This window comes from Cebus imitator, unplaced genomic scaffold (genome assembly GCF_001604975.1).
Source record: "Cebus imitator isolate Cc_AM_T3 unplaced genomic scaffold, Cebus_imitator-1.0 Scaffold251, whole genome shotgun sequence".
Taxonomy (NCBI): Eukaryota; Metazoa; Chordata; class Mammalia; order Primates; family Cebidae; genus Cebus; species Cebus imitator.
In genome coordinates this window covers 720,807-732,054 of record NW_016107566.1, presented here as the reverse complement: position 1 = coordinate 732,054, position 11,248 = coordinate 720,807, and the positions used below count along the sequence as shown (strand labels likewise).

General features: G+C 50.1%; 1 protein-coding gene across 3 annotated transcripts in view; it reads right to left on the bottom strand.

Moving 5' to 3' along the window:
- Positions 1-394: 394 nt before the first annotated feature.
- The window catches only part of FHDC1 (FH2 domain containing 1), a 46,555-nt gene continuing 35,701 nt past the window's right edge, over positions 395-11,248 (bottom strand). For all 3 annotated transcript variants that reach the window (XM_037727960.1, XM_017498770.2, XM_037727961.1), the window contains exons 11-12: positions 7,495-7,659; positions 395-5,386 (exon numbers count right to left, since the gene is read on the bottom strand). In XM_037727960.1, coding sequence (XP_037583888.1) covers positions 3,338-5,386; positions 7,495-7,659 — 2,214 coding nt within the window. In that variant the 3' untranslated portion in view covers positions 395-3,337. The remainder of the gene's footprint in view (positions 5,387-7,494; positions 7,660-11,248) is intronic.

Below are 11,248 nucleotides of genomic sequence, written 5' to 3'. Positions count from 1 at the left end.
ATGGCGTCCTGAACCAAAATGCAGGAAGACACCCAGGACACCATCTAGACTTGCTGGGCCCACAGAGATGACTTAAAACCCAGCTCAGCATGAAATAATGTGAGCTGCGCACTCCACTCACAACCTGTGTGTCAGAGGTGGGCGGCATTTCATCCCCAGGGCCTGGGGCAAGGCCCACTCCCTAAGCCCTCAGTTATGAGCAGGTTCTGTGCTAGCATGAAGACACACAGTCAACAGCCTCATTTGGGCTCTTGAGCCTTTGGAGGACAAGTCAGCTGCCTCCCAACCCTCCCTTGCCTCCTGGATTGCTGCTTCTCTCTGGGCCAGAAATCGAATACTCTCCCAGCAAGATCACACAGGCACATCCATGGAAGAAGCTGAGACGAAACACAACTCTCATAAACAGGAACTTTATTAAACTACATGTTACATAAAAGAACATATAAATGGACCATTAAATACATTCAGTTTATCTTAAACAAATTTACATAGAAACTTATTTACATTTCTCCAATGTATTCTTAAATTAATTTTCCAAGCTTACTACCGATAAAAGGTAATAGAATGATCATCTGCTCACACAGATGCATACAGAATGTCCACAGGGCTAAGAAAGGCACCACTTCCCAGGAAATGCAGCTTATTAGATCTTCCAGCAACAACTCATGCTGAAGGTGCTTTCTTCTGAGCAGCCCTTGAAGTGAGGCCATTGCTTGAGAGATGCCAGGGGTGGGTTCTGAGAAGCTGATCTGGGGCAGAGATGGGTCTTTGGTGATTGACCTGACTTGGACGCATAGAGTTGGAAGGACCCGTGGAGACCATCATCGAGGCCATGGCCCCATATCTGTGAACTGGCAAACAGGCTTGGGAAGAGGTGGTGACTTGCCAAAGTCACCCAGCATCCATGATAGACAAAGGGCCTGGAAGCTCGGAACACAGGGTCCCTCCCAGAGGTCCCAACCTCTCTGCTATCCACAAATCCACAAACTTAGGATCATGTTCATCCATTCCCCACCACCATGAACCTTATGCTTTAAACTTTTTTGTCTACCTGATTAAATATGTAACTTCTTAGGCTTTATGAGATGGTGAAAAGCTGCTCAGGATTCCCATAAGCATTTTTGCGGAGCCCCGGAAATACCTACTTGGGGCCATTTCTACAAGAGGTTTTGTGGTCAGGTGCTTTACTATTTCAGGCATAATATTTACCTTTAAAACTCAGCTGACTTGTGGAAGCTCAGCATTTCCAATTAATTTAGATGAAAGGCAACACTCTGCAGAAGGGAGGCTCTAACGTCAACCACGCGTTACAGCATGGGACTGCCCACAAACGCATCATATTTGCCTAGATCCATGTACCTACCAACGTCAGATCTAAAATGGGGTTTCACTAATAAGTGACCCAAAATTTTTTTTAAAAAAAGTTTCTTTAAAAAAAAAGTTCCAAGAATTTTCCCATTTCCCAGCTAGTCTCAGAGAAGTCATGAAATGGGCATTGGGTAGAAAAAGTACATGTTTTAAACACTTTCTTTTGAATAAAGCTTGATTCCCAACCCCCCTCAAATTTTTCCTGATGATATACTTTCTTCTGAAAGCAATTCCATGCTTTTGGTCTGCTTGAAAACTGATTTGGTTCTTCTCAGGATTTAAAAACCACTCTACCAACAAAGAGATGTCAATGTTAAAAACTATTATTAAGAGACAGAGACAAGCAGAGAGAGAAACTCTCTGGGCCATGTTAGAGAAGAAGGAAGTGCTGTGAGCACACGAAGAGAGAAGCAAGGCTGGGAGACAGAATGGTTTGCAGCTCCCTGTAACCAGAGTGAACACAGGTCACAGCAGCCTTCACTCAGTTTTATAACAGACACACAGATGGAGGAACGCGGGACTGGAAAGACACACACTGTCAAACAGCCCTGATGCCTTTCCACTAAAATATGGCACTTCAAGATTCCAGAGAAATCCAGCATTCTACCAGGGGCTGCCACCCATCTGCAGGGAAGCCTGCCCTGCAGCCATGAGGCCCCCGAGGTTCACACCCCACTGCTCACAATGCACGCCCTGAATACATGGGCGCATCTGATTTCTGTCCAAGTCCAACTTTCCCTCCTGCTCCTGTAAAGACCCATACCCAGAGTCATGCACGGAGAAATGGGCAAGCCAGACAGTCTTCAGGGAGACAGAGGCCATTACAGGATACCCAAGACTTGTGGGGAAGTCCAGTTGCCTGCAATGGACAATGTGTGGGCAGCTGGAACTCTGAGGCCAGGGAACACAGGAAGATACAAATATCTTCATTATTGAGGATATACTGGCCAGGTGTGGTGTGGCTCACACCTATAATCCCAGCACTTTGGGAGGTTGAAGTGGGAGCATCACTTGAGCTCTGGAGTTCGAGATCAGCCTGAGCAACACAGTGAGATCCCATCTCTACAAAAGATAAATTTAAAAAAACAATTAGTCAGGCATGGTGATGCATGCCTGTAGTCCCAGCTCCTAGGGAGGCTGAGGTGGGAGGGTCACTTGAGCCTGGGAGGTTAAGGCTGCAGTGAGCTATGATTACGCCACTGCACTCCAGCCCTGGAGACAGAGTAAGACCCTGTCTCAAAAAGAAAAAAAAAATTCCTGGAAGGCATTTCACTCTGCAAAAGGAACCCAAACTAAAACATTTCATTGTCATTTTGTTTTCTTTTGAGACAGGGTCTCACTCTATCACCCAGGCTGGAGTACGGTGGTAGGGTCCCGGGTTCAAGCGATCTTCCCATCTCAGCCTTCGGAGTGACTGGGGCCACCAACATGTGCCACCACACTCAGCTAATTAATGTATTTCTGATAGAGACGGGGTTTTACCATGTTTCCTAGGCTGGTCTCGAACTCCTAGGCTCAAGCTATCCAACCCTCTTGGCCTCCCAAAGTGTTGAGATTACTCGCGTGAGCCACTGCACCTAGCTAATTTTTATATTAAAAAGTAAGTCTTAGATATATAAAAACTGGCCAGAAAAAATCTTTGTTACCTTGTTTCATAAGAATGTCACCTTACACTCCTATTAAGTCTTTCTCGAGATCCAGGCTTTGGGGGAGGGTAGGGTGCACAGGGGAGGTGTGGCCGTCACAGTCAGGAACGTCTGTCCATCTGGACACCAGACTGCAGCGGGGCTCAGCACAGCAGGCTGCAATCCACAGGCCTCCTGGACTAACCATCCCGATAGCATCACTAGCAGTGGCACCAGTGGCTGCTTTATCTGTAACAAAGACATGCTGCCTCTTTCCCCGTCCTCATCCCAGAAGTCAGTCCGCACCGTCTGAATCCCAGGAGGCGGGAGAGGACAGACACCCATCACTTCCGTAACGGATTGAGGATTCTCCCCAGTGTGGTCCGACTGGAGTCCTTCTGACGGAGGGAAGCCCTTTCCCCAGCCCCTCTGGCCTTCAGAAGGGCCTCTGTGTTGGCACTGGGACTCTCAGTAGACTCTGGACCCTTCTTGGAGACCCGGGCACTGCTGGCTCTCTTCAAAGTACTGCTGTCCTTGGGAGCGGCATCCTCGGGGTCCCCTTTCACCCTCAGCTGCCGCTGCGACACTGTCCTAGTGATGCTGGGGACTTTGGACATGGGAGGGAGATCCGTTCTCAAGCTTCGAGAGGATGAGGCCACCGTGTTCCGGGCAAAGCTTGGGACGCGGGGTAGTTCATGGGGGATGCTGGGCACCAGAGGGGTCTTGGGCTCCTCTTTGGGACTCTCAGGGCCCTGGGAGTGGGTGTGGCAGGTTTTATTTTCCTCGGGCTTCTGTCTGGCAAGGTTCCTGAGTGGTTTGGCGCTGGGCTTCCTGAGAGAGCCCCTAGGCTGCAGGGGGGTGTCCCTCCCTGGACGGGTGCTGCTGGAGCTGCTGCTCCCCCGTGGCAGCCTCTGCTCCTCCGCACTGGTGGAGGCCCTCCGCACGGAGTTCCGGCGTGACCACACAGTATCTGTGCTGCTGGGGGGATTCTGGGAGGGCCCCCGGGATGGGAGCTCGGGTCGCTTCCAGCCGGCACCTCTGCTGGATCTGCTGATGGGCATGACCTTGCGCATGCTCTCACTCTCCGAGGCCGTCAGGGTCCGCACGGGCTTGGGCACTGGCCCCTGGCTCCGCCGGGCACTCCCAGGCTTGGAGGCCCCAGGAGATGCCTCTTTGAGGGAACCTCTCTTTGGTGCTATAACATCCTTCCTTTTGGTGGGTCTGTCCCTGGGCAGGTCACCCTTGCAGCTGGGCTCACTATCCACAGAGACAGGGGCAGGAGCCTCCCTAGGGGGGCTGGATGCAGGGTTGGAGGAGACTTGGCTGTCCCCCAGTTCTCCAACCCCAGAGGACATGGAGCCATCCCCTTCCCCGCCTTCCTCCGGGTCCCCACCTCTGGGTCTGGAGTCGGTTCCCTCTGAGCAGTCCAGGGTCAGTGAGCAGTCGGTGGTGTCCGACATGTAGAACAGAGGCCCGGGATCTTTGTTCTCAGGGTCGCTGCTACCCACAGATCCCAAAGCCACACTTCCAGGCTCAACAGGGGCAGCCTTGCCGTCCTCCAGGGCGGGGCTGAGACTCCCCAGGGCATTTCCGTCCATGGGTGTCAGGCTGCTGCTGCCGGCACTGGGGGAGTGTGGGACCCCATCCTCCACAGACTCCAGCTTCATTGGGCTAAAGTCACTCAGGGTCAGCTGGGACATCCCCTCCATGCCTTGAGAACCCTGGAGGTTGAACTGGGCCAGCCCTGTCACCAGCTCATGTTCCTTAATCCCCAGAGCCAATGGTGAGAGAGGAGGGGACCGTGCTGAGCCCAGGCTCACCGGCTCACTGTTCCTCTTTCGGAGGATGCTGACACCGTGGCGCCGAGCCCTGGGGAAGGCAGAGGCAGGGTCCTCAGGTCGGGCAGCTGGAAGCTGGTGTTCCTGTGCTGAGGGTGGGTTGGGGGCCCCCTCCTGGCCCCTCAAAGCCTGAGGTTTGTGTGCAAAGCTGGAGTCCCCATGCCTTGCCTCTGCAGGTTCCAGGCAGGCTATCGTGGGCCGGGCCTGCCGGGGGCTGCTCCGGGGCAGGCTGTGGAACTTGTTGGGCTCCTCAGGAATGCCGGTAGAGCTCTCCAAGAAGGTCAGCAGCTCCCGGTCAGCAGAGAGACCCAGGGAGAGGCGGGAGCGGCGGGTGTTAGGGGGCCGGTAGGAGGGGCTGGAGGGACTGATGGGACTGGGGTGCAGGAAAGGGGGCAGGCCCTCCACACCCTTCTCAGCCAGCAGCTCCACATCATTCTCACTGCTGCTCCGGCCAAATGCACCCAGCTCCCCAGCTGCCCAGGAGCGCTGCTTCTGCTCCTGCTCCTTAAGCCGCTGCAGCTGCCTCAGCTCCTGTGCCTCCCGGTCATGGTTGTCCTGAGGGAAGGAGAAAAGCCGTAAGATGCAAGAGACAGTGGGACCAATGTGCAGTTCCAGAGGCACCTACCCTAAGAGCCAAAGAAAGATACAGGCATGGAGGGGAGCTCTGGGTCACGCCCCACGCTGAGAAATAGACTGTGTTTGTGTGTGTGTGTGTGTGTGTGTGTGTGCACGCGCAGAGGGAGGATGAGGCTCTCTAAAGCTACTGGGGATCTGACCAGGGCAGGGGACACAGTAGGACTGGCCCCAACAATCTATCTGCAGTTTTTATCTGATTCTTGGGCCCAGCTTCTAGCTTTCCAGCCAAGGCACTATATGCTCAGTGGAGGCTGCCATTCCACATATGCAAGTGACCTCAGCTCCCAGAAAGCTGACTCTGAGCAGTACAAGACAGAGGACTTCCAGGAAAGTGCTACACAAGCCACAACAGACAGACAAATGCTGTGGCTGTTTAAAGAGTGAGCCTCAAATTGTACTTCTGTGGAGCGTGGATGTGCGCTACAGATTCATGTGTAGCACATTCTACTTGACAATGATTTGGATGTATTCATGTACAGCCATGACATTAAGAGATGCTGCTCAACTCTGTTCCCTGACAGCTCCTGGTAAAGCAGCACCACACACAGCATGGTGGCTCTGCCAGCTGCAGCCTGCAGCACACAGCCCTGCCCCTCACGCCCTTGCCTGTTCCCACAATCAAAGAAGAGGAAGAGGAGCAGGTGTGCTTTACAAATCCTTCAACCCTTCACCTTGCTCCAGAGTACCCAGCCCTTCCCATCGAAACTGCACCAGAACAAGCACACATACCAAAGTACACTCTACCACCTGGCTGTGCACTTCAAATAGGTTTGTGTCATGTAAATATGCGGATCCCACAGCCCAAAAGTGTTATCGTTAGCAGTTTTACTTGACAATCAAATTCCTCCAATGATGGCCTTTCCCTTCCAAGTTTCTGTGAGGCTCTAGCTGGGGACTCCTGGCTCCTCCGGCAGCTCTGACCTCAGCCTCTTCCCTCGTCCCCAAGTCTCTCGGGCCTTCTTTCAAGGTTGCCTGCGGTGGGGGTGGGGCCGGTGCCTGGCTCTCAGGACAGCCGGGTGAGAGCATCACACAGGTGGCCTCACAGGCCTGTGGAATTCCTGGGAGTGAGGGCCTCATTAAGAGCCAACTTGGCCTTGACACCCGTCACTGCCTCCCACAGCTGAGCTCACTTCTTGGCCAGAGGAGCGCAGACGTGGCCACAGGCTGAGCCTCCTTCTCTTCGCTGGATAGAGAAAGGAGGGGTTGAGAACACAAAGCAGTTCTGGGCTTGCAAGAAATCTGACCAATCCCTCAAAGCAATTCGGCTATGGACAAAGCTGCATTCCAGCTGGAAGCGGGGGATGATTCCCGAGCCTTTGCTTCCTCACCACCACCCGAAATGAAGGGATGTGAGTGGCCAGTTTGCTTTTAATGGACGGATTAAAGTTTTACGTGTAAAGCCAAGCAACCCAGAGAGTTTTCTGGCTTCTACATTAAACCCAGAGATGACTGGAATTGGTGGCTGAAGGGCAAGAAATGTAGCTGTTGTGCTCAGCACGGCAACAGGCTTTGTGGTTATCCAGGAATCTTGAAGACCGCTCTGGGGAGGACAACGCGGTTGCCCTGGTGCCGATCCCACAGTGATGGTGGTCGGCTTGGAAGAGGCAAAAGGGGAGACCGTTCCATCATCCCACCACCACAGAAGGCTCCCTGAAAGAGGACATTCTCTTCTGGGAGAGGGTGAGAAAGACATTCAGGATCTTCAAGACTTTTAAATGGTATGACTGCCATCAGGGAGGAACTTTACTAACAAAATGTTCTCAAGGCATTACTGTGAGTGTCAGGCAGCCTGAGGGCCAAAGTAGCAGAGGCAGTCAAATGCCCGCCGATCTATGCAAGCCCTCAGGGCTGCGATGGCAGAGCCACTTCCAGCACTCCAGCCGAGAGCCTGGCAACGCCACCTGGGCCAGACGTTCCTGAAACCGTGGAGATGCCAACTGCCTTTCTGCGGTGAGCAGAGGACTAGGTCCAGAAAAAGGAAAATAAAAATCCAAGCAACCCCAAGACACAGATGCTGCCAGCCATACCTTAACTGCATTGTTGAATTTGGTACAGAAGTCTCTAAATATCTGAAAGCATTCATCCAGCTTCATGGTTTTCTTGTCTTCACAGAAAAAGTCTATAAGGGTGTGGGCCTCGTCCTGGAGCTCTTGTTTCCAGCATTCCAGTTCCCTCAGCTTTTCCACGGCAAACTGCGGAAAAACAAACGAACACACACTGAAGTAAACATGGTCGGCTGATGCGGCGCCAGGCACTGCATCCAGGGCCCAGGAAGACACCTGTGGGGCTTCATTTCAGGTCTTGGAAAAGGAAAGCTTATTGCAAGGCCAGCGCACTCGGAGCCAAAAGGAAAATAATTCAACCCACACCAAACCTCGGGGAAAGCAAGGTGAACTCCTGTGTGAGACCCAGACTAAGCAACAAGATAGATTTAAGAGCCTTAACCTGCAGATCGTCACTAACAAAATGTTCACGTTTAATGTCACTGAAAAAAATTACACAGGTAACTCCTTGAGACCAGCCTGGGCAACACGGTGAAACCCCATCTCTACTAAAACACCAAAAATTAGCTGGGCATGGTGGCGGATGTCTATAATCCCAGCTACTTGGGAGGCTGAGGTGGGAGAGTCACTAGAACCCGGGAGGCAGAGGTTGCAGTGAGCCAAGATTGCGCCACTGCACTCTAGCCTGGGCAAAGGAGAGAGACTCCATCTCCAAAAAATAAAAAATAAAAATTGAGTCTTACACTGGCCAAGAGTTTACTTAAGGGTCCCTGAAGCTACTCGCTTCAGGGATGCATTATCGATTTTGCCCAATTGAGAGGGTGTTTAAACTTAATCCCCACTGAGCTCTGTGAGGGTCAGGGTCACCCCCACAGGACCAAAGCCCTTGTACCTAAACTGGGGGTGCTGATCCAAGTCAGCTGGGAAGCCTGGCAACAGGCCTTGCCTGCATCTGTCCCGTTCAATTTCACAGGTTTGGGGTGGACTCAATACTGTATTTTATGAAAGCACCACCTCAGGAGATTCTGATGGGCCCTGATGGCTAGGCATTACTGTCCTTTACAAATCCATCCTCTTCACTTCATCATTTTCTCCTAATTCTTCTAAGACAAGTAAGTCTCTGAGGCGCCTATTCTGGTACTGTCTCAACACAGTGATGGGAAGGAAGGAAGCCTATTTTCCTCCAATGAGTCCCAAGCCCTTCAGCATGGAATTTGCCATGTCCAAGGTATGACTGATGGCAGTTCAGTGACATCATAGGGAGTTGCATGAGGAAGCAGTATGGTGCAGGGAAGAAGGGCTCTACAGCAGCCACAGCCCACGCAGAAACAACATTTAGAATCACACTGAAGTCTTATGTTGAGATATAAAGCTCCATTACCCAGGCTGGAGTACAGTGGTGTGATCGTGGCTCACTGCAGCCTCGATCTCCTGGACTCAAGCAATCCTCCCACCTGGCCCCCTAAGTAGCTGGGACTATAGCTATACACCACCACACCCAGCGAATATTTAAATTTTTTTGTAGAGACAGGGTTTCCCTATGTTTCCCAGGCAGGCCTCAAGCCATCCTCCCACCTTTGCCTCTCTTAAGTGCTGGGATTACAGAGGTAAGCCATTGCGCCCAGCCTGTGTTGCTTCCTTGTTTACTGGGAAATAATGGTTATATAAAGAAGGAATGCATGAAGTGTGTTACTTTATGAAATCACCCGTTATCAAGTTTTTAAAAAAGGTCATATTTGGGAGCTTTTTTTGAGTGAAGCTGGGGTGGGCTGGGAAAAAAGCAAAAGCTGTCCACTCGAGGAGGGAGCTGCTGTTTGAACCTGCTTGGAGAGCTACAGAACCTACAGAGAAATTCTGTGAAGATGCCACCTCCTACCCACCCCAACCCACTTTCCCCCTTCAAAGCCCTTCTCTTAAACCAAACACACTCAAGAGGTAGTAGGAAACCAAAACTATGTAGGAAACCAAATACCAGAGAAAGCAACCATCTGAGTCAGTAGCCCAAGGCAGTGTGTGCATTCGTGCTGTATTTTTCTTTATGGAGGAATGGTATTAATGAAAGGATAAATCTTTGCCTGTCATTCTTGCATGGGGGGAAAGATGGATTCCAGCCAAGAACAGCTCAACTGCAGAAAAATAGGCCTCCTAACAAGAATCTACATGGGAGCTCAGCTCCACCTCGTATGTTTCATCTCTAGGTCCTGTGGGGATTGACAGGGTACCAGGAAGGAAAAACTTATAAACACACTGAAGTCTCCCTTTGGACTTGGGAAAATGCAACATTCTGAATGTGGATCTGAACAGTAACCATACTTGGAGTTATCTGTCATGAGTTCTACATGATTAGCGCCAGAAATAGAGAAGTTCAAAGCTACACTGGCAAAGCAAGAATGACAACAGGTTAGCAGCTGTACTGTCAAATTCAACTTTACATCTCTAACTTGCCTGCTACAAACCGAAGTTTCAAACAAATTTACTCAGTATCTCTTGCCCCAAGGGTGAAAATGCCAAACTAGATCTGCAAAAATGTGTTCCTGTGCTTTTTCTGCTCCGAATCCTTGAAGAGTTCCCCACTTCTTATAGCATAGAGTCTGAGTCCAGCATTCAGACTGGTGTTCAGAGACTCGTGTGGCCTGACTCTGACCTACCTTGAAGAATTTTATCTCACCTATTCAAAAGAAAGTTGCATTTAAGACAGAAAAATACATAGCTATGTGAAATGTTTTACTTATAGAGATAAAACTGACGCCCAGAGAGAAGTATAAAGGGTTAAAACAAGATGGACTGTGAAAAGCAGTCTAGAGGTAAGGCTAAGTCAAAGTTGTTCTTCATCCTAGGCATCTCCGTATGAATATTGAGTATGAGATGGTAATAGTTAATAAGAGAACCTAGAAGAATAAAACATCCAGAATTTTAATCTTGATGTGCGACGGTCTTTATTCCTGAATTTCTGGATTTAATGTATTTGTTTACTGTTTTAGTATTTTTGTGGTGGTGGTGTTTGCTTTGTTGCTGCACTTTGATAAAAATCTGTGCCCTTCAACAAGAAAATTAATTTGGTTTTACTTGAAAGAAAATATAGGGCACATGTTTAATAATAAAAATAAACTCACAGCAGAGCCAAACAAAATCAAGCATCTGCTAAAGGTCATAATATTCTGAAGTAGCTGAATTAAGAGGCGAAGGTTTCAGTTGGCATAACCTCGGGAGTGCGCCGTTCCTCCCCAATGCCAAGGGCAGCCCTGCCACACAATTCCACCGCACAGGTCTCAAAGCACTAACAGCACTTCAGGTAGCACAGCTTTTCACTGAAGACTAAAAGCATGAGATGGTGCCATTTTTTTTTTTTTAATAAGGAAGATAAAAGAAGTATGTCAGACTTTATGATTAGTGAGTCACAATGAGCTGTCACAAACATGTCCACTCCGCTGTTTTTTGTTGATGTTATTTGGAGCAGCTCCCGACACACCCTGTGGGCCCTATGTACTCCTGGTGTTGACGGGCATACCTCTCGTGTGTTCTGCTGTTCTCATTATAAAACATACCAAAGCGCAGCTTGTTTCTTCAGCGTAAACAAGTGAGGAAATGACAGCCCAAGTTCTAAGGCATCTTGATTTCTGTGGAACTTCCTTCTGTTATCCAAAAGTTTTACTGGTTTAGAAACAAAACTTGAGTTGCCAGGCAGAGCCCAAGTGCAGCTCTATTGCTAATACCAGTTCATCACAGTGAAGTGCAATCGTGCAAACTGAGCAGTGAGTAACAGGAGCCTCGCAGAAGC